Source organism: Herpailurus yagouaroundi, unplaced genomic scaffold (assembly GCF_014898765.1).
Source record: "Herpailurus yagouaroundi ecotype Mexico unplaced genomic scaffold, PumYag 139, whole genome shotgun sequence".
In the NCBI taxonomy this organism is placed as follows: domain Eukaryota; kingdom Metazoa; phylum Chordata; class Mammalia; order Carnivora; family Felidae; genus Herpailurus; species Herpailurus yagouaroundi.
The window spans coordinates 1,243,548-1,264,974 of NW_024412394.1; the positions used below are offsets into that span (position 1 = coordinate 1,243,548).

The 21,427-nt window shown below is 55.7% G+C and overlaps 1 protein-coding gene across 8 annotated transcripts in view; it reads right to left on the minus strand.

Annotated features, from left to right (window-relative positions):
* The window catches only part of GRM4 (glutamate metabotropic receptor 4), a 151,556-nt gene that overhangs the window by 128,620 nt on the left and 1,509 nt on the right, over window positions 1-21,427 (minus strand). For 5 of the 8 annotated variants that reach the window (XM_040473232.1, XM_040473233.1, XM_040473230.1 and 2 more), the window contains exon 2: window positions 10,614-11,511. The exons of 1 other annotated variant lie outside the window; for it this stretch is intronic. In XM_040473232.1, the coding sequence (XP_040329166.1) occupies window positions 10,614-11,132 (519 nt within the window). In that variant the 5' untranslated portion in view covers window positions 11,133-11,511. Of the gene's footprint in view, window positions 1-10,613; window positions 11,512-20,909; window positions 21,040-21,427 lie in introns of all 8 variants that reach the window. 2 more of the 8 variants (XM_040473228.1, XM_040473229.1) reach the window with 2 other exon arrangements.

The following is a 21,427-nucleotide window of genomic DNA, read 5'->3' on the forward strand; positions in this document are numbered from 1 at the left end:
CAAGCGTAAAGGTCAATTGGAATATAAAGCAGAATGTGCCGCCTTTTCATTTCCAACATGTCTGGGTCATAAAAATGCAAGTTTAATAAACTGGGAGGAAGTGGAAAAGCACACAGCTCATTTAGGACTAGGCAGGGGGAGGTACTATGAGCTTAACCCTCTGACAGAGACAGGCGGAGGCATGGGCCACACCCCTGCCCCAGGCACAGCTCCCACGCCGGGGGTTGCTTTGGGGTGGGGGAGGGGGGTTGCGGGGTTGCTCGGTTTTCCCAAGGCTGACAGACAGGGCCGGGGGCACTGAGGGCAAGGGGAAGACCCAGGCCCAGGTCCCTGGGTCCCAGGGAGGCCCAGTCCTGCCCTCCACAAGCCCATGGACGTCAGGGAGGCCCACAACAGCCACACAAAGGACCCCACGTACCCCAGGAACAGCTCAGCCCTTCACGGGTCAGGAGAGTCTTGGAGTTTGAGTCAGGGTTTGAAGAAGGAGTCTGACTCTGCCAGTCGGGCATCAGGAGGGAAGTTCCAGGAGGAGCACACGGCCAGGAAAACCCCCGAGGCAGGTTTTGGAAAGCATAGCACACACTCAGAATATGCAGGGTCGAGGCAAGGCTGGACTACACTGGAGAGGCCACGAGAAAGGCCACTGGGGCCATGGCAATACCGCGGTAACCTGACCGCTGGGGAGTAGGCTCAGTGCTCCTTCTCCAGGAGAGGCCACCAGGTAGAGGAGTGGGCTTGGCCCACCTGATCCGATGCCCTCATTTTACAGAACAGCCGACCCACCCAAGGTCACAGCGCGTTGCCAGCAGAGCCAGACCCAGAACACAGGTCCCTGAGCTATGGGAGGCTTCAGTGGTAAGGGGACCCACAGCCCTCCCCTGAGTGGAGAGCCAGAGATCACCCAGCATCCCCCACACCTCACAGTGAGTGCCTGGAGAGCCCCAGGGAACTCAGCTACACTCACCCATCATCCCTCTGCCAAAAGCCAGTGGTCTGCCCCTCCGCATTGCCCAGCTCCCCAGCCTGCATGGCTCAGATCACTCCCCCTCCCCCCTCGAACCCCCCTTCAATGCTCTGCCTGCACGCGATGTGGACTAACATTACCGAGCCCTACGGTGCACCCACACCACCAGCTCCTCACTACATTATCCTACATCCTTACCCTGAGAGGTACACGTGATTCTACCCATTTCACAGATGAGATGAGCAAGGTCCAGACAGGGTGAGGGATCTGGGGCCAAGATCTGAGCCACCTACCATGTGGCTGCCTCCAAAGCCAGTGAGCGCTCTGGGCTGCCCGCCGCAACCAGGCACTCGGCCAGTCTACATATCCCCAGTCTACATGCCAGGTGCTGGTCTCAGCACTTTCCGTGTATTCACTTAATCTTTACCGTGCCCTGTGAGGTGGGGAGCATTTTACAGACAAGGAAACTGAGGCACAGAGAGGTACTCCCAGGTGATAAATGGCAGAGCAGGGGTTTGAGGCCAGGCCATCTGGCCCCGGAGCCCATGCCTTAACCATCGCATGCTACTGCCTCTTGGGGCTCCCCATCTGGCTGGCCCTGCCTCGCTCCTGTCTCGAGCTCTCCTTCCTCAGGCCAGGGAGACGGGGTGGAAGAGGGACAAGGGGCCAGGGGTGGGAGGAGGCCAGCAGAGTGGGAGCGGAGGGAAAGAGTGAGCCTCTCCCACAGGCTCCACCCTTATATCTCCTCCCCCACCCACCCATCACCTCTGTGGTTTCACAAGGACTGTTCAGGGACCATTTGCATATTTAACAGGTGAGGAAACTGAGGTCCTGAGAGGCCCAGTGATTGCCCAAGGTCCCCAGACTCCTGCTGATCCCTCCCCCCCACAACACCCTTGGCAGCAATAAGTGTCAGGATGTAGGTTTGGGCATTCCCTTGGTCCCCCTCTCCCATCCCTAGAGCTGTCTTGGTCCTCCCTCTTGAGTCCCTAGGTCAAGAATCAAGCAAAGTCCTGCCCCAGGGCCTTTGTATTTGCTGCTCTCTCTGCCTAGAACACTCTCCAGATATCCAATGGGCAAGTCCCTTTGTTCTATTTGAGCTTATGCAGAAATAATCCCTCTTCAGTGAAGCCATCCCCAACCATCCTGTCTACACTGGCACCCCTCCGCCATGCCTCAGCTTTCTTCTGCAGGGAACTGCCCCCCCCCCATTAGGAATTCTACATTTTACCTGTTCCCTGCCTGCTTTCCCCCCCTAACATAGAAGCCCACCGGGACAAGGCCTTACTCCGTTTTGTTTCCTGCTTTACAAAGTTGCTTAGAGCGGTGGTTCTCCACCTGGGCGGCACATGGGTATCACCTGGGGAACCCAAGCCCCATCTCAGACCAATTAATCTGAATTCCTGGGGTGGGGCTTGGGTACTAGGATTTTTTTAAACTCCCTGGGTGATTCCAAGGTGCAGCCAGATGGAGAACACTTCTCTAGCAGTGCTAGGCACAGAGAAGACGTTCAATATGGAGTCCGTGAGTGGAATGAGTGAATGAATTCTTGCCCCGGGGCCCTGTCATCTCCTACCTGGACTCCAGGAGCGCACCAGGCCTCCCTCCAGGGCATTTCTGGGAAGCGGCCCCAGAGGCCCCTCTGCCTCCTTGAAATTTCACAATCATGAGCCTGTTTGCCGATCCAGTCACCAGAGCTGAACCCAGGCTCCCAGCCCCAAACCTCCTGTATTCAGAGCTGGGTCTGCAACCCCAGGGTGCACCTGCGAGGCAGCTGGCTTGAGAGGGCTGCAGCAGGGGGGCAGGGTGCTCCCTGGAGAGCCTGGTGGGATGGGAATACTAGGCCGACTCAGACCACACGGTCTGGTGGCCAACCAAGGCTCCTGGCAGGTGTCCAACCACAGGCCCGGCCCCCAGGCCTCATCCGCCTGCTGGAGCTTGAGGAATCCGATGCTCTAGTAAACTCCCCAGGTGCCTGTGATGAGGTGCCAGGCTTGAGAACCACCGAGGCAACGCAACGTCTCCCCCTGCAGCCCTACCCACCCATCCTTCCCCCTGCCTTGCATCCCCGGTATCTGACTATATTGGGGGGGGGGGGGGCCCCCCCCCCGGGGGCAGGAAACCGGGGGGTGTGGCACAGCACCCAGGGGGGCGAGGCAACCCCCCGGGGTGGGGTGGGGGGGGGGCCTGGGCCCCCGGGCCACTCCCCCCCCCCCCCCACCGCACCTCCCTCCCCTCTCTCTGCAGGCTCCAGCCTGACCCTGACGTCTTGACGTCCCCCTTCCCAGGCTCTCACCACAGAGGGACACCTGGTGCTTGGGGGAAAGAGGGACGCTGTAAAAGCATGGGCTATGCACTTCTCACCTGAGAACAGCCCCTGAGAGTCACCCTCAGCAAGACCTACTCCCCCCACCTCTTCCCCTCCTTCCCCACCCCTTCGGCCGCCTAGCCCCTCACCAACGCTATCAAAACTATTCTACCAATATCAAAACTGTTCCGGTAACACCCGGGTCCCCAAAGCACCTACGAAGGGTTTTGCCCACGTTATCACCTCTGCCGGGTGAGTGCCATCGTGTCCGCGCTGCAGACGATCAACTGAGTCTCAGAAAAGCCACGCAGTATTAGGCCAGGTCTCAAACCCGAGTCTATCGGATGGCCAAGAGTTAGGAGAGCAGAGTGGCAAAATGGGTAGATTCGGGGCCACACAGTTTGCATGCTGGCTCCACCACACTAGCTGTGGGACCTTGGTCAAGTTGCTTGGCTTCTCTGTGCCTCAGTTGCCCACTTGTACAATGGGGATAACAACTGCCCACCGCGGGCTGCCGTGAGGGTTAAGACGAAACCTGGCACAGGATATGTGTCATGCAAACGTTGTGATAATTCCACCTCAGACACCTCTTCTGGAGGGTCCCTCATTCACCCCCAAATATCTATTGAGGAAGCTTTGTTGGGACAAATCTCTAATAACAGCCTAAAATGGTGCATGGGGTTACCCTCGAACAGGGAAAAAGGTGTAGGTGAAGGGAATTCCAATTCCGTAAGTCAGGGAGACGCTGGAGGTGTTTGGGAGGGTGGAAACAGATCCAAGTGGTCCTGGAGTTCACCAGAGTGATGGGCACTGGTCGGCACTGGTTTGACCCAATGGCTCGATGGGCCGGGCTGCACTCATCCCCACGGCCAGGGGCGTCTGCAGGGTGGTGCAGACCATGGCATCCCTGCAGGTATCACAGAGTTTGGGGGGACATGGGGGAGCAGACGCTTCACTCTCCATGACACCATTCAGCCAAGACTCCTGAGAGCCTACTGCGGGCCTGGCACCAGCCGGGGGTCCTACGGGTGCTGCTGAGGGTCAACTGGTCTCATCTGCTCAGTCCCCAGGCGGTAGTTCAAGAGTAGCCCTATACCTGGCTGGCTGGGTCGGTAGAGTGTGCAGCTCTTGATCTCAGTGTTGTGAGTTCGAGCCCCATGTTGGATACAGAGATTACTTAAAAAATAAAATCTTTTTGGGGCCCCTGGCCGGCTCAGTCGGTTAAGCATCCGACTTCAGCTCAGGTCACGATCTCGCGGTTCGTGAGTTCAAGCCCCACATCGGGCTCTGTGCTCACAGCTCGGAGCCTGGAGCCTGTTTCAGATTCTGTGTCTCCCTCTCTCTGCCCCTTCCCCAGCTCACACTCTGTCTCTCTGTCTCCAAAAGAAATAAACATTAAAAAAAATAAAATCTTTTTTTAAAAAAAGTAGCCCTGTAGGGCACCTGGGTGGCTCAGTCAGTTAAGCATCTGATTTCAGCTCAGGTCATGATCTCACAGTTTGTGAATTCGAGCCCCACTTCAGATGGGCCCCACTTCTCTCTCTCTCTCTCTGCCCCTCATGGGATTTTTCTCTCTCTCTGCCCCTTGCTCCCTTGCACCGCAGCCCCCCTCAAAAAATAAAAAAATAAATAAATAAAAATTTTAAAAATAGCCCTAGACAATACACAAATGTAGGTCTTATGTATACCCACAAAACTTCATCGCTGGGCACTGAAATTTGAATTTCATGTGATCTTCCTGTGTTGTGATATATTATTCTTTTGATTCTTTTTCTTCAACCACGTAAATACTAAGACCATTCTTAGTTCATGGGTCATACAAAAACAAGTGGTGGGCCAGATTTGGCTCGTGGGCCATAGTTTGCTAACCCCTAGTCTAGAGGGGGAAGCCAGCAGCAAAAAGGAAAACAAGCAAATATGGGCATGAGTACAAACTGTGATGAGTGCCATAAAGGGAAAGACGAGGAAACAAGATAGAATAACTGGGGTGGGGGGAGAGGCAGAGGGGAAGGAGTCCATTTAAGCTTAAGGTTGAATGAGAAGGATCTAGCCTCATAGAGTCAGGAGAGAACATTCCATACAGAGGGGAACGCAGGTGCAAAGGCCCTGTGGTGGGGAAAATAACACAGTGTCATGGCGGACCATAAGGAAAATAGAGTGACTGTGTGGATTGCACCCAGGAGAGACAACAGACGTGGTTGGGCACCAAGTAGCACAGAGCTTCTGAGACAGGCAAGGGTTTGGAAGTTTGCATTTTAATCTAAAAGCAATAAAAGGTTTAACAGAGGTGAGTAGATTCAATTCGGCTTTTAGAAAGATCTCCCTGGCCACTGAGCAGAAGTCTGGCTGTGGTAGGCCCATTTAGAAGCAGGGGGGAAAAAAAAAGAAGCAGCGGGAAGAAGAGAAGGTTTCTGCAATGGTCTGGATGAGAGGCCCCAGAGGTGGGAGGCCCCAGAGGACACATTCTGAAAGGAAAGCCTGTAGGGTTTCCTTGTAGAAAAAGGGTGGTCAAAACTGTTGCCAGGTTTTTGGCTTGGGTGCTGGAAGGATGAAGTGGTCTTCAAGGGAGAAGGGCACGCTGCGGGGGGGGGGGGGGGGTTGGAGGGGGGCAGTGTAGATGGACTGTCTCCAAAGCTCCTCCTAGTTGTGCAGTGAAAACACTTTGAAGACACAAAGCCATATCCTCAACAGAACGTCTTGCGTTATCTAAGCCACAAAGTCTCCCCAGGAGTCTTGGGCCAGGCGCGGAGGAGCTTAGACAAGCCAAGCCCCAAGCAGGCAGCTTTCTCCAGAAACAAGCCACAAACCGTTACAGCACTTACAGCCCCACGTGGGTCAAGAGCATCACACAGCCAGGCTGGGGGGGGTGGGGGGGGGGTGCCCAGAAGGGCTAGAATGCCTCACCACTGGCCCTGGCCCGGTCTCTCTTAGGAACCTGGGGCACCTGCCCACCTCCACCCTCTCCCCTGCTCACCAGTGTCCCCTCCACCCCCTTTCCTGCCTTCCCCCTTCTGCCCTCCCTCCACTCCGCCCAGCTTCTTCCTCCCACATGCCACTGTTGTGACAGCGAAACAAAGCTCGTTATCTGAAAGTTAAGTTGGCTGCTCAGTCTTCAGGAAGACACAAGAGGCCCAGCAGATGGTGGGGCCTCTCCAGGATCGGCCTCAAAGGTCACCGTCTGTCACTGCCCACCCGCTCCAGCCTCTTCCACATCAATGGAGTCTCTCGTGCTGGTTTCAGGTCCAGCCACAAGCTGTGCAATGACATTTCCTGTGGGCCGACTGTGTGCCAGGCACCGTGCTAGGCCCTCCCTGGACATTAACTCCTAATTCTCTCACCTGGCCTAGGAGACCATTATCATCCCCATTTAACAAGCGAGGAAATACACAGAGGCACAAACAAGCTAAACAATTAGCCAAGATGGCAAGGACTGGCTAGCCTCCCCTTCTTCAAGCCTCAGCTTTTTTGCCTGCTGCAAATGAGGGCGGGACTCCGTGTAATGACTTCTGGATCCTTCTAGCCCTCACAAGTCTGCGATTTGAAAACTGCTTTCTTCTGAAGGCGCTTAACATGTTCCTTCTCCCCCCCAACAACGGCTGCTCTCAAGAAAAGATCTTATTGGCTTATTCACCCTATGGTGCAAATGCCCTATATGGTGAGCGAACTCTGGGGGCATGAAGATTCAAACCCAGGCCTAACTGGCACCCAAACCTGGGCTGTCCCAACATAGCACTGCATAGGCCACATCCTCAGGCTTTAGGATGTCTTCCAAAAGGTATGCTTTACACCTATCAGTATTCCCTGTCTCCGGAAGAGAGCCAAAACGAGGATGAAGGGACAGAAAGTAAGGGATATAAGCTATCAAGTCAGATCCAAGACTACTCAGAGTCAGGGCTTCTGGTCCCCACAAAGGCCTGAGTCTCACTTCCAACCCAGTTTATTTGGACAGCAATCTGGAAGGAGTCAGGCCTGGGAGCTGGGGACCCGCCTTCTAGCTCCGCCCTGTCACTTAACAGGGGTCAGATTCCACCTCTATACGAAGGGGAGTTGGCCCTTCCAGCTCCAGTAGCTGGGAGGTTTGCTCACCCCCTGGCCCTGACTGCACCCCATTAGCTTTTCGCCAGGCAGGAAATCACCTCTAGTGTCCCCAAGCCCAGAGCTCCTCTCTGAACTGTGCACAGGAAATTCACCTCTTGGAGGAAGGGGAGCTATAATCACAGACTCTGGTGGAAGCTCCCAGCAGGCCCCACTTATTGGCCTTGGCAGAGCAGGGCTGCAGTGGTGCCCTTTGAAACAGACACCTGACACAGCTGCTGTCCCTGCCTGGGTGCCCCTCCCTCATGCTCGCCAGCCTGGGGCCTCTGCTCCCTTTGCCTCTGTAAATGGTTTCTAAGTTTCTCACCCAGCCTCTCATTTCTATCAGTTTAATTATTGAGGAGCCCTCTTGTCGCCAGCCTGGAACATTAACGCTGTTAAAAGGAACCCAGGGAATGCAGACCACAGATGACTGACTTCTTCTGGCTCGGTCCCCATCTCTGTGCCCTCCCCCTCCCTTCCCTTTTCCAACGTGTCCCTTCTGTCCCCCATTCCTTCTCTCCTCCCAGGTCTCTACCCCCCCCCCCCCCCCGGTCCCGTCTCTCTTTCTGAGCAGCCAGGGAGACTCCTGACCCTCTGCCCCAACCCATTCATCTCTCTGTAATTGGAGGAAGCACAGATAAAACTGAGGCCTGGGCCATGTTCACAGGGAAAATGAAACACTTGTGAGCCCCTGGCTGGTGATGCACTTTGGCCCAGGCACCCTCACCCCACCAGAGACCTTTCTCCAACCAAAGAGGGGCGAGCACAGAGGTCACAGCGCCTTCCCATGTGGGGCCACTGGATGCCTCATCTCAAAATATCCATGTTTCCAAGAACATGCTCACCATTCTTGGAGCCTTTACCCTGTGTCACGTGACACCGCTCCACTCCTTTGATCCTCTCTACCTCCCTATAAAGTGGGCACTGGCTTGCCCCTGGGAGATGGCAGGGAGGCACTCACCGAGGTCATAGCCCCCAGGGCCCCATCAGGCTGTTTTCTAAAACATCCAGAGTAGGGGCGCCTGGATGGCTCGTTCGGTTGAGCATCCGACTTCAGTTCAGATCATGATCTCATGGATCGTGGGTTCGAACCCTGTGTTAGGGTCTGTGCTGACAGCTCAGAGCCTGAAGCCTGCTTCTGATTCTGTGTCTCCCTCTCTCTCTGCCCCTCCGCCACTCACACTCTGTCTCTGTCTCTCAAAAATAAATAAACATAAAAAAAAATTAAAACATCCAGAGTCACCAAAAGTGTTTAATAAAGAGCTCCAATAAGGAAACTGCAGCAGTCCTATCTGTGGTCTGGCCTTCTCCAAGGCTGGGGGTCTAGGCCCCATCCAGACAGACTGACAAGGAGTCTGGGGCTTGTCCCCTCTGCTGATGACCAAAGTAGCCTCACCTCTCAGGCCTGGGGCAGGCAGGCTGAAGTGATGACTCAGCTAGCCCAAGCCATCACCATCATCAGGCCCTGGCCTGAGCAGCTGAGCCCGGCTTCCTCCTCCACTCTGGGTCTCCGTTCCTCAATGCAAAACAGGGAAGGTGGGAAGGCTGGACCAGGCTACCTATTCCCAAGCCATCTACCAGGAATGACCTCAGGCAGCACAGCCCCCCAGAGGTTGTTCAGATTGTCTATTGCAAAGTTTCCTTCATCTTAATTCTGCATTCTTCGTAATGCATCCATTTGTTGGAAATTTAAGATAGTGTTCCTAGACAGTGTTTCATAAAACCACCAAGTAAAACCAACACTCCAGAAAGGCCTATAGGTGAGACAGCACAGCACATGGCCCCACAAAGTTCCAACCCCCACTCCACACTGTGACGGGACAACTCTAGCTTCCTTTCTTTACCACTCGTCCCCACCCCCATCCCCAACATGGTGACCTTCCACACCATCCACCCCCACTTCTATCCACGCTCCCCAAAATGCCCCCAAGTACGGATGCATCATGGGACTGGGCAAATGGACTCCAGAAAAGGTCCAGGTGAGAGAGCTTCAGCCTCAGACTTCCCACTCTGCATGGGCCCAGACAGCCTCTCTCAGCCCACTGCACCCAACTCTGGAGACTCTTGAGGAGAGAAGGGGCCATCTCCAAAGGCTGAGAGCCTAACACCAGGGTGAAGGAGGGACCCAGCAGCTTCCTCTGGGCTTTCCTTCCTCCTCTTTCCTCACATTCTCCCTCCCTCTCTCTCTCCCTCCTCCCCCCCTTACACACACACACACACACACACACACACACACACACACGCAGTCGCACACGCACACACAAACACACAGAGCAAACAAGGCAGGCTCCGAGAGCAGAGCGGCTCATAATTATTGGTAAAATGCTTGTAATGTTTTTCTCTCTACCCGGTAGCTTTCAGTTGTTTTAGCAGCTTAGCGAAGCACTTGGCTCCAATTGAATTGCAAATCAGCAGCTCTTGCCCCAGGAAGAGAGGAAGGGAGGTAGCAAGGAGGGGGCAGGGAAGGATTCCAGAAGGAAAGGGAGAAAGGTGTGCAAGGAAGAAGGGCAGGTGGAAGGAAATGAGCAAGGGAAGCCTAGTTCGGGGCCAAGGGCAACAGAAACAGAGACTGCCTGCTCCTTCCAGGCCCTTTCCCTGTCCTCATCCATTCTCTATGGGTTCCGTAGCCCAATGCCCCATCCAAAATATCAAGACACATTTTCTAACCATAATCTTGGGGTGGAGTAGGAGGGCCACACAGGGCTCTCTCAGCTACTAGAAGAAAAACATATCTTTCTTGGGAATTGCAATTATTTGAAAACAATGTCAAAACAAAAGTCTTGCTTTTTCTCCCTGGCAATCTCCAACATTTGTATTTCGATTCTATCTCTCTCTCTCTCTTTTACTCTCTTTACCTTTCTATCTACCTATATTTCCATGTATCCATCTGCCTGTCTTTATATATACATATATCTGTCCTCCTAGCTCCTCCTCCCTTCTGTTGTTCAGCACTTCCTTTTCCCCTCTTGGTTCAGCATTCCCCACTGAGGAGTGCAGTTGATCAGGCCGCGTGTGCTGTTTCAGCACCATGGTCAGCACCACAGCACTGGGTCCCTGCCTGACACCTCCACTCTGCTGAGCCTAGGCTTTAACCATAGGACTGCCCCCAAATTCTCATATATTGCTCCCTGGGAAACATACTCTCTTCCCCAGAGTCCAGGAAGGAACAGGAGAAAGAAGCTGGCCAGGCCTGGCACCCTGGGTGTGGAGGGCTGGGGCTGTTGGTACAAACACACATCTGGGGCCAACCAGCCAGGCACTAACCTTGAAGAGACGGAGGATGTTGGCCACCATGATGGAGACTGAGCTCCCTGAAGCACCGATGACACCCACCACACGTTCAGGTTTGGTGATGATGGGTGGGCCGCCACTGCCACAGCGGACCTCCGTGCCATCCTTCTCGATGAGCGCCTGCACAAAGGTCAGCGACTGCTCGAGGGCATGGGTGTCCCTCGAGCAGGTGTCCAGAATGCGGGCGCCCAGCGTGATGTTGGGCAGCAGGTCCGGGTCATTGTTGATGCGATCCAGGGCAAAGAGCATGGCCTCCAGTCGGTGGATGCCCTTTTCCTTCTTAAGTTCTCCACAAGCCTTGCCCTCTGAGCCCCGGCCGTGCACAGGGAACAGGCCTCCCAGTGTGATGTCCCCATCTATGCGGATGGAATTCATGTGGGGGTGGCCCTTGGGCTTCCCCAGGGAGGAAGGCATCCAGGGGCCATAAAGGCTAAGGAGCAGGCAAAGAGGCAGCCGGGCCCACCACCAGCCCCAGCCTGTCTTCCCAGGCATCTCGGAAATCCCTAGAGACCCATGAATGGCGGGCCCCACTCCTAGCCTTGGCAGGCCCCTAGCCCCGCAGCCTGGGTGAGCATAGGCAGGGCAGCCCCCACAAGTCTCTCTGGGGCAGCTTCAGCAGCAGGGTGGCCAAGGACGGCCAACAGGGTAACCCATGCTGGTGCTCCTCGCCACTCAGGCAGTGCTCAGTTGCCGACACAGGCCATGCCCATGGGCGACAGGGAGTAGCCAGGGAGCAGCAGAGCTCCAGTCTTGGTCCCCACGTCCTGCAGGCCTGTTCTTGATGGATGAATGTGAAAACAGGAGAGTGCTCCTAGCTTGATGTATCTTGGCATCAAGGAGAAAACAGCTCCAATGCTCTCCTCCTATCAACCTTAGAAGGGAGAGAGAGAGAGAGAGAGAGAGAGAATCAAACAGAAGCCCAAAGAAGACATTAGCTATTCTGATCGCTCATGAGGAGTTTGAGAGAAGGAGACACTGGAGGTTATCACCACAGGCTCCACAACTCTGAACTTGGCTCTTGGAGCTGCTGCTCAACTTTGGTTCAAGTGGGGGAGCCCGAGGCAGAAACTAGGTCATGTTTGAAGACTTCTTAAGGCCTGTACCCACTGCCATCAGAAACCTAGGCATCAGAGAGCGCAATTCCCAGGAACAGCCTGGAACTGGCTTGGGTGGAAGAGAGGTCTTGCTCACCCACATGAAGGAGTAGCAAGAAACCAGTTTTGCAGGGCCCAACCCCATTTTAGAGATGAGGAAACTGAGGCCCAGAGCAAGAGAGCATTTTGCCCAAGTCACACAGGTAGTGAGAAGTGAAACACTGTGTAGAGCCCAGCTTCCCAGCTGCCAGCTCTGGAACCAGAGACACTCAGGCTCCTTGGGGACTCGGAGAGAGACCAGGAAAGCCAGTAAGGCCCCCTGCAGAAGAAATCAGGCTGAGAGCTGCTAACTCTGAAGGCCAGGGAGAAGGTGGGGCTGTTGGTTCCCGGATTCTCCTCCTCGAACAATGCCAATTTCACATTGCCACCCCAGGCTGAGGGCAACCCCAGGGGCTCCCAGTTCAAGAGGCAAGCCTTGTCATGTGCTTGGCCTCCCTCCCCCACCCTCTTTCTGTTGGTCTTTATCTCTCCCATTTCTCTGCTGCTCCTTCTCTCTCCCCCACTTCCTCCCTCTGAGAGTGGGGCTCAGGTTACGGCCTGAGCTACTGCACATTATCATGACCATTGTCATTATTATTGTTGTTGTGATTAAATATTTATCTGCAAGGGTAGAAGAGACAACACCAGCTCTTCCTCATTCTCGCTGCTAATTTGGGCTAATTTCCCCTGGGGTTCCTTCCTTGGCCCCAGCCTCCCTCTCAAAGCCAGCAACCTCCCTCCCCTCAACTGAGAAGGCCACAGGGAGAAGAGCTAGAAGCTGAGTCAGGTATTGGCCGGGGGCCTCACTCTAAGGCCCCCCGGCCCCAAGGGGTTTGTCAGATGAAGACTAGCAAGCCACTTCTACGCCTCAGTTTCCCTAGCCATTTGGAAGAAGGGCTTGTGTTTGGATCAGGTTTTCCTAGCAATGTGGTCCCTGCATCAAGGCCAGGCGGGGTCTCGGAGCCACCCGTCCCCCGCTTGTAGTTCCCTCCACACAGGAATTACTGACTGTTCCGGTTCTGGGGAAAGGAGAGGAGCGAAGAGGGTACAGCACCCAAGGGTCCAGCCTCAATTCCTGGGCTTCTCTGGCAAGCGCCCTCTGGATCCTCATTTCACACCTGACCCCTCATCAAAATGTTCCCTCACCCATTAGCTCCTCAGAGGCCAAGAACACAACTATTAATTCTCACTCTGCAGGTGAACCGAAAGCCCGGAGGCATCACATAACTCTCCCAAAGTCACACAGCAAGATGGGTCAGGACTCAAAGCCAGCACCAGTCATACTGGGAGACCTGGGGAAGCCTGCAAGAAGTCTTCCAAATAACCACCCTCACCCATGAAGCTAGGATCCAGTGACTGAACACTGGGGGTCAGTGCTCGGAGGAAGGCTTAAGAGTGAAAGCTGTTAAAATGCGGGGAGGGGACGGCTACACCTGAACGGACCTGTCATCCTCACCTACACCTTCATGTGGGTGAGTTTAACAGCTCGCTTTCCTGGAGGGCCATGTGGGTACTGGCTGCTGATGCCAGGACTGGGCAATTCAGAAAAGAGAAACTGGAGAAGGCTTCAAGAGCGCCCACAGTCCTGCCATCCCCTAGAGGTTCTCAATTTCAAAATCTCTAAAATGGAAGGCTTGGGGCACCTGGGTGGCTCAGTCGTTAAGCATCCGACTTTGGCCCAGGTCATGATCTCACGGTTTGTGAGCTCGAGCCCCACGTCAGGCTCTGTGCTGACAGCCTGGAGCCTGGAGCCTGCTTCGGATTCTGTGGCTCCTTCTCTCTCTGCCCCTCCCCAACTTGTGCTCTGTGTCTCTCTGTCTCTCAAAAAATAAGTGTAAAAAAAAAATTTTTTTTTTAATAAAATAAAATAAAATGGAAGGCTTGGAGTACGATGCAGTCTAGTGGCCATACTGCCCCTGCAGGCCATTCTCAGTTGTGACAATGATGGGAAGGAGTCACCTCCGGGCCTGCATCCATCCCCTGGGTGGGACAGCCCACACGATGAAACACTGTCCTGTCCAAGTGCTCTGATGCCCACGGAGAGATAACTTCAAATGACATCATACTGCCAAGTGCCAGGCGCTACACTAAGGGCCTCGCTTACGTTTTCCCAGGTGACACTCACGCCTCCGGGAGCTGGGCGGTATTCCTATCCCCACCACACAGACGAGGAAGCCGAGGCTCCGAACCTCAGACAGTGGCCCACGGCACACAGCGCCACGCAGGCCCCTGCCCCCAACCCCCCACCACGCCGGCCCAGAGGGGCTCTCGGGCCCTGCCCAGTCCCACAGCCTACAAGTTCAGGCTTGGTTTGCCTGAATTCAAAGTGGAAGGATTTTTGGCATCGTGACAGGCTGTGTGCCGAGGCCGCAGCAGGGCAGATTCAGGCTGGGAAACCAATGAACAGCAGCTTCTGACGGTCAGGCCCTGCTCAGGCTTTCAGATTCTTCGTGAGGGCTCAACACCGGCTTCTCCTTGAAGCCCCAGCCCCTTCAGACTGAGTGATGTGCATAGACAGGCACGTGTACACACACACACACATACACACACACACACACACAAACATACCGGAAACCACAGACAGACACACATACACGATGGGGAAGGGCAGAGGCTGCATGGAGGAAGAAGCCCTCAGCGAGGAGAAAAACAAATACTTGCAGGGTTAGAATCAAGACCCCAAGGCCCCGGGCCCTGCCCCAGGCTGGCCAGACTGCCCTCCGGCTTCCCTCCACCAGCACTGGGCCCAGCCCCTGCCTAGTGGGCCCCTCTCCACCCCTCAGCCCTGCCAGGTCTGCCTTTTCTGAACATTTCCAAAGAGCTGGGCAAACCACCGCCTCTTTTAGCCTCCCCTCCTTCCTTTGATCCTGTAACAGGAACAAGGGAAAAGTAAAAATACTCTGAGGGTGAAAGGAGCCACCAAGAGCAGAGGCTGGGGGTAGGGCAGGAGGGGGAGCGAGGCGTCCTTCCATACCCCACAGGGCGGCTCCATCTTGGGGAAGGGGGGCCACATCAGGGGAGGCTTGGAGTCCTCAGACCACACCCCGAATTCTAAAAGAGCCAGGAAAGCTCATACCTCGGACATTTTGGGGGGGAGGGGATCTATCACTCCCCAAATGAAGTCACCAAGAAGGCGGAAGGTCTATGCCAGTGTGCCCACCCACTCCCAGTGGGGCCTCTTATTCTATCCTTCCCCACCTCTCTCTGCCAACCCCTGTATTCCCTTCCCCTCTGCCCCCTGCCAGATCTCTGGCCCCAGGCAGGCAGGGAGGGATGAGGAGTGGAGGGAAAAATACGCGGTCATCTCCGCACACAACAGTTCACCGGCCAACCGCATTTTTCGGAACATTCTCTTCAGGGAAAGGGGATGTGAGGAGAGCCGGGGAGTGGCTGCAGTGGACCCTCCCCCCCACCCAACCCAGCCACCCCACCATCTGAGAGCCTCTCTGCTATCTGCGGGCCTGCAGGGAGAAACTCCACCAACCTGCCTCAGTGACCCCTTCCAAGTCCTAACAAGCAGGACCCCATGCTTCCTCACGTCTAACCTAAATCCTTCCTCCCACAACCAGGGCCTGAGCCAGGAAGAACCACAAACCACGGAACAATGACCAGATCCAAAGAGACGCGCCGTGATTTACTCTGATTTACTTTTCACGAAGCTGCTTTTTATTCTCCCAAAACTAAGGAAATAGAATTCTCCCAAACACCAAAGTAAAGGGCAGAGTCAGAGGGACTGATCCTGCACTTTGCTTGGGGGGGGGGGGGGGGGGGCAACACCTCCAGAGCGACCCATTCCTGCTTTCAGCCTTTGAGGGGACCCTCAAGCTGTGGCTCTTCACCCCTCCAGGCTCAGCCGGGAGACCCAGGCCCCCTGTCCTCTGCCTTCCTCTGAGCCATACCTCTAGAGCTGCTGGCAGCCCCTTCCCCTCGGCCTTTCCATGGTCCCTCCAGCACGTTTTTTCATCTCTATTCACCTTTGCCTCAGCGGGGCCCAGCCCAGCCCAGGTGCTCAGAAAAGCTGGGGCATCGGGAATGGATGAGTATCTCACATTTCCACAGGAGGGTCTGGCAGCTCCGGTCCCCGCCTGGAAAAGGTGAGGGGGAACCAGAGGCCTCCCTGCTCCTTCCTGTACCACCCCGTGCCCACAGGAGCCCATGAGGACCCGAGACGCCGGACGGCAGGCCACCTCTGCGGCCACCTCTCTCCTATCCCCCTTGGGCCCCCGCACTGGCCACACAGAGGTGTGCTTTGCTGGATGGTCTCCTCCGATATGGACAAGGCTTAGACCCAAGGAGCAGGTAATAGGAAGCTGCAACCCCCTTCCCCCCCCCGCCAATTGCACCAGCAACAGGCCCCGTGGTTTGATATCCGCCCGTGTGACTCCCAGTCTGTGGGGAAAGGTGGATGGTCAATGAGCTCCCTCAAACCCCCGCAGCCCAACCCTCTCCCCACAGGGACCACAACTGGAGGGGATCGTGTTGTACTCGTCTTGACATCTCTGCACCCCAGCCTGGCACAGTGGAAGTTTGGGAAAGTGAATGAATGATGTGATGGGAGTGAATGATTCTGGACTCTTCCCACCCCCTCTCCCGGGTCATCAATTTCAATATTAATAGAAACAGCAGCCCTTCTCCTAGATACTCCCTGAGCCAGGCCGCGGTCTAAGAACAAGGAAGAGGGCACAGTGGGCGTCTGGGCCCCCTGCCCCCTTCCTTCCATGTCCCCCAGCAGCTCCAGCCCACCAGCCTGCATCAGGAACCCTCCCAAGTACAGAAACCCCAGATCTCACTCCACAGGCCATCCCTTCCCTGTTCCACCAAAATAGCAAGAGCCAGATTCAGAAGTGACTGGAGACAGTGGAGAAATATATGTAGAAGGTAAGAAGAAAAGGAAGGAAGACAGGACGGAAGAGGAAGCATTTCCTTAGCTTAATGCCGACAGAAACTAAGGAGGAGAAAACTTCAAATCCATTGCCCATGCTTCCCCCACTCTATGATTCCCTCCCTGTGACTCTCACCCTTCAGGTATCAACTGAGACCCTTCCTCCTCCAGGAAGCCTGCCCTGATTAGCCAAGTTCCTGTTTCTTCCTTCTTCCACATTAATACCTCTCTCTCTCTCTGTTGCTATTTGGCAATGATGAGCCTGGAAGATTTTAAGGGCCTGCATGGACGACCACCCTCATCTCTGTATACCCTGTGCCTAGCCCAAGGCTCAGAACAGGAAATTCTCAATAAACAACAAGACACAGCCGAGTCCCTGCCCAGAGCCAGCAGGCAGCCCAGGGTAGAGGGGCTGCAGTGGACGCAGAGTAGGACTCAGACCTTGCACTGAATCCTTATAACCCCCTTGTGTGGTCAGGCATAGAATACAATCTGTTGTGCCATGACCCCTCAGTTATTCAACATCACGTTCAGATATGTGCTGAGCACCTGCTCTGGGCTCTGGGGAAACTCCTGGGAGTGACAGACACCAGCACCTGCCCTGGGGAGCCAACATCCCACGGGGCGTGGGGGGCAGTGGCACAGGAAAGACGATACACGTACTACACAAAAATGTGTGGCACTTCAGGGAATCAAGGGGTTGTGAAGAAAACTAAGACAGGTAAGGGGGGAGGTTAAGACCCAGGGGCTTTTTCAGAAAAAGAGAGTCAAGGAAGGCTTCTCTGAGAAGGTGGCACACGAGCAGAAACTCAAAAACAGTAAAGGTGTCAGCCATTTCCAGGAGAAAATTGCCCCAGGCAAAGAGTGCAAAGGCCCTGAACCTGTGTTTAGCACTCATTGTTCAAGGAACTGCAAGGAAGCCAGCTTACCTGGACGGCAATGGGAAGGGGCAGAGGTAGGAGAGGAGGTCAGAGAGGGCACTGAATATAAGATCAAGCAAAACCCACGGGGATGGAGAAATGGGGGCCCACTGAAGGGCTGTGAGCCCAGTGATAGGCAAGGATTCATGACAAGAGAAACCTGAGGCTCAAAAGGCAGCCGCCTGCCAAGGCCACAGCAGCTCACATCATTTGGAGGGCAAAGCCAGGCTATCTCATCAGACCTTCGTCCCACCGGTTCAGCCCAGGAAATGCCCAACCCTGACCTTCCCCCTCTCCCAGAACCAGAGTCCAAATCTCCTCCACCCACCAGATCCCACTTCCATGCAGCAACCCCGGCCTCTCCTTCCTGCCCCAACTTGCCCCACCGCCACCTGCCACCACCCTCCCCAGGCTTCTGGCACAATCCAAGTGGGCAAGTGTCTTTGTTTGCAGCTGTTGCTATTGTGGGTTTCATGGCTAATGCGGTTTCTTCCTCTCTCCTCCTTCTTCCTGTCCCCCCTCCTTAAATCAGAGCTCCCCCCCCCCCCACCCCACTCCAGCATTGCCCTGGAAGGCTGGGTCCCATTGGCTTAGCAAGTCAAAGCCCAAACCCTACCGTCTTGCACAGCCATGAACCACGGCTGTGGGCGAGACTTCCATCCCTAGGCCACACTGAGGCCGGGCACAGAGAAGGGGCAGTGACACCCACGAAGTAATCACTCACTAGAAACAAGAAACCAAGTCAACTCCCCAGTCTTTATTTCTATATTCAAAATCTAAAACTCACCCTGTAGCAATGACAGTGTTTTTACTAGAAGTCACAGCCCTAACCAGAAAACAGGTCCGGGGGTTAGTTTCTGTCTCCCCAAGAAGCAGAGGGGCGAGAGGGCTAAGCTTAGGGGACAGCACAGGACCCAACCTCCCGGTCCCCATTCGGGTGGCCCAGCCTGGGACCAGCAGCTGCCTGAGTTCTCCCAGGACTCCCAGCAACACAGCCAATGGGCAGCCAGTGCTTTCTCCAGAACAGGGAGGCCTAACCAGACTCCACAGCCAGCTCGTCAGCGTGGCTCAGCCCAGAATGGCATGGGTTGTCATTATGGGCTGGCATTTCCCAATTACCGCAGATAATATCTACCTTAATTGAATGGGGTCCAGATAATGTCATTATGCACCGCGTTCCCCAATTTATTTAATATACGTGTGTACACATATATTTATGCCTCACTGCTGCCACGAGATTGCTAAACGGTGAGGTTAATAATAAAACATTTCGACGGGAGTCATCAGCTTTAATTTAGGGGGTGATTTTTACTATCCTTGTGGTGCTCGTTTTTCCAAGGAGCCAAGAGAAACATGGACAGGACGGTAGAGGCTCTCTCAGGCCTCCAGGCTAGGAGGCGGGGTGGGCAGGGCTGTGGGGTAGGCCCGTCTTTTCCGAGCCAGTTCTGCTGATACCCCTCCCTCTCAGAAGCAGGCTGGGGCGGGGGCGGGGGAGCAGGGAGGACCTGAGGCAGAAGTCAGAAGTCCAGGAGCTTGACTCGAGGACTGGCCGGGGTGGGGAGATGGGGGGGGGGGGGAGGGACGGAAGGAAGCTTGTGTCGAGTGTGCACAGTTACGAGCCTCCGGTTGGGCCCAGAGGCAGCGGGGGGGGGACACTGGGAGAGAGGCAGGGCAGAGAGGATGGACGGAGGCCGGAGACAGTGCACAGCCAAGAAAGAAACAGAGTTCCCAAGAGCCAGGGAAAAGGCAGCCTGCACTCTGCAAGGGCCAAAGGCAGTGAAATCTCTAAATTAATTTTTGATAGTCCCCTGCTAACTGGGGCACAGTTGACACGAAAACAAGCCCTACTTGCTCTCCCCAGGAGCCGGCACCAGGCTGGGTGGGAGCAACAGAACACTGGCGTCCTTGGCTCCAGGCCGGCTGCCCACCAAGGGAAGCCCCTCGGCCTCCTCCTCCCTCAGGTGGGCTCTTATGCCAGCCCCAGCGAGCAGAGCCAGAGTCCAGATGCCAGCTCCACCCCCCCCACCCCACACACACACACCTTCCCCGGGCAGCAAAGGCAGCTTCCACTCTGCAGAAGTGAGATAACCTTCCAGCCAGCAGCCAGCGGGCCCATCTGCCCAGGCTGCCAGCGGGGCCTGCCCACCGCAAAGTTAGGTTCTCGGCCGAGCAGGGGAGGACAGCAGGGTGGGCAGATGTCGTGGGGTGGGTGGTAATTAGGGGCTGCCGGCTCCACACTCGTCTAAGGGAGAGGATGCGTCTAACGGCTGTAATTATAAAGCTCAGAAACCCGTGGGTCCTGGTCCCATCCTTTCCTGCCAGCTGTCCCCCTGCAGCACGGTGGGTTCGGGTGTGGCCAAGCATCCTGGAAGCTGGCTGGGCTGGGGACCCTTCAGAGATTTTCTGGCCTGGGCCCATCCCCAACCCTGCCCGCCAGCACGCTCGCTCGCTCGCTCGCTCGCTCGCTCGCTCGCTGGCTCCCTGTGCTCTCACCTACCTCAGGATGCCTGCCTGCCGCTGTGCGAGGCGCTCCTCCTGGGGACGTCACGCCTCCAACAGAATGAAGCCGCCCAGACGCAGGGTGGGGGAGGAGGGATAAGGGAGGAAGACAGGAGCGGCCTACGCTAGGCCACTGAGGCCGAGAAAGCAGCTCGACTCCTGACGTGCTCCCGCCTCCCCTCCTCCCCCTCAGCCTGCTCGGGACCTGTTCTCGAAGCCATGCTGCGTGCCGCCCCCCCACCCCCCCCAAGCCATCCCAGACATCTCTCTCCGGAGAATCACCACCAGTAGAGCATTCTTTGGGATTAAGCACCGCCAACTCCCTCTCTGGGCCTCTCTTAAATGCAAATGTCTCAGGGAGGGGTAGCCCTTGGCGGTGACTACATCTCAGAGGGTTATAACTTTCTGGTCTTTTTGTCTCTGAGAGGTTGAAGGTGTTGACAGGTGGGGGAAAGTTTATGGCTAAAAGACAAAAAGTTGGAGGAAGGTGAAAACAGTGGTCACTTAATTCATTTGTGGGCAGGCATGCCCATCCAAGGCTAAGCAGAGGCTTGGGGGCACCAACCCAGACCAAGAGCCCCCCACTCCATGCCAAGGACAGGACTCTGACTCAAGGCTAGAGAGGCCCTCCCAGAAGTGGTCCTCTGGGGGCACCAGGGAGGGAGACCAGGGCTCTGACCCCCACTCTCCCCTGCAGACAGGACCTCTTCGGGGGCCCTCACCACTGGCCCCCAGAGCCTGCCCAGGAAAGGTGACCACACCCAGGAGCTTCTGTAGGAATTCTCTCTGCTACCTCAGGAAAGGTCACCAGGAAAGACCTCCGGGGGATCCTCACCTCTTCGTTGAACTTCTCTCCCACCCAGGCCCTGAGGCCTCTGGGGCGCTCAGGACGCAGACCCAGAGCCTGCGGCCCAGCTTTCCACATGGATCTCAGGGGGGACAGTGGGGCAGACCCAGCACACGTCCTGGGGGAGTGGGGAGATGGGAATTAGAACATCCTTCATTTCCACCATGAGCTGGCCCCAGGGATGTGAGGCTGAGGACCAGGCTGTGGAAAGGGGGTGTCCAGTATGGAGACTTAGAACACTGGCCGCCCTGCCTGCCCTGAGCCCCCACTGTCACCCCAGAATAGGGGACTACGATGGGAACACACACACAGTACTCCCACCCCCCACCCCGCCATCACGGAGAGCTTTCTGACAGATGACAAAGGTCAGAAAGACTAACCACGGCTCTAACAGACACGTGGATTCGGACCCCCCACTAGGCAAGCCCAGCCCAGTCCCGCAAAGCAGCTTTACCCGCACCCATGGGCAGGGATGGCGCTGAGAGGGGGTAAAGAGGCAAGGAGCC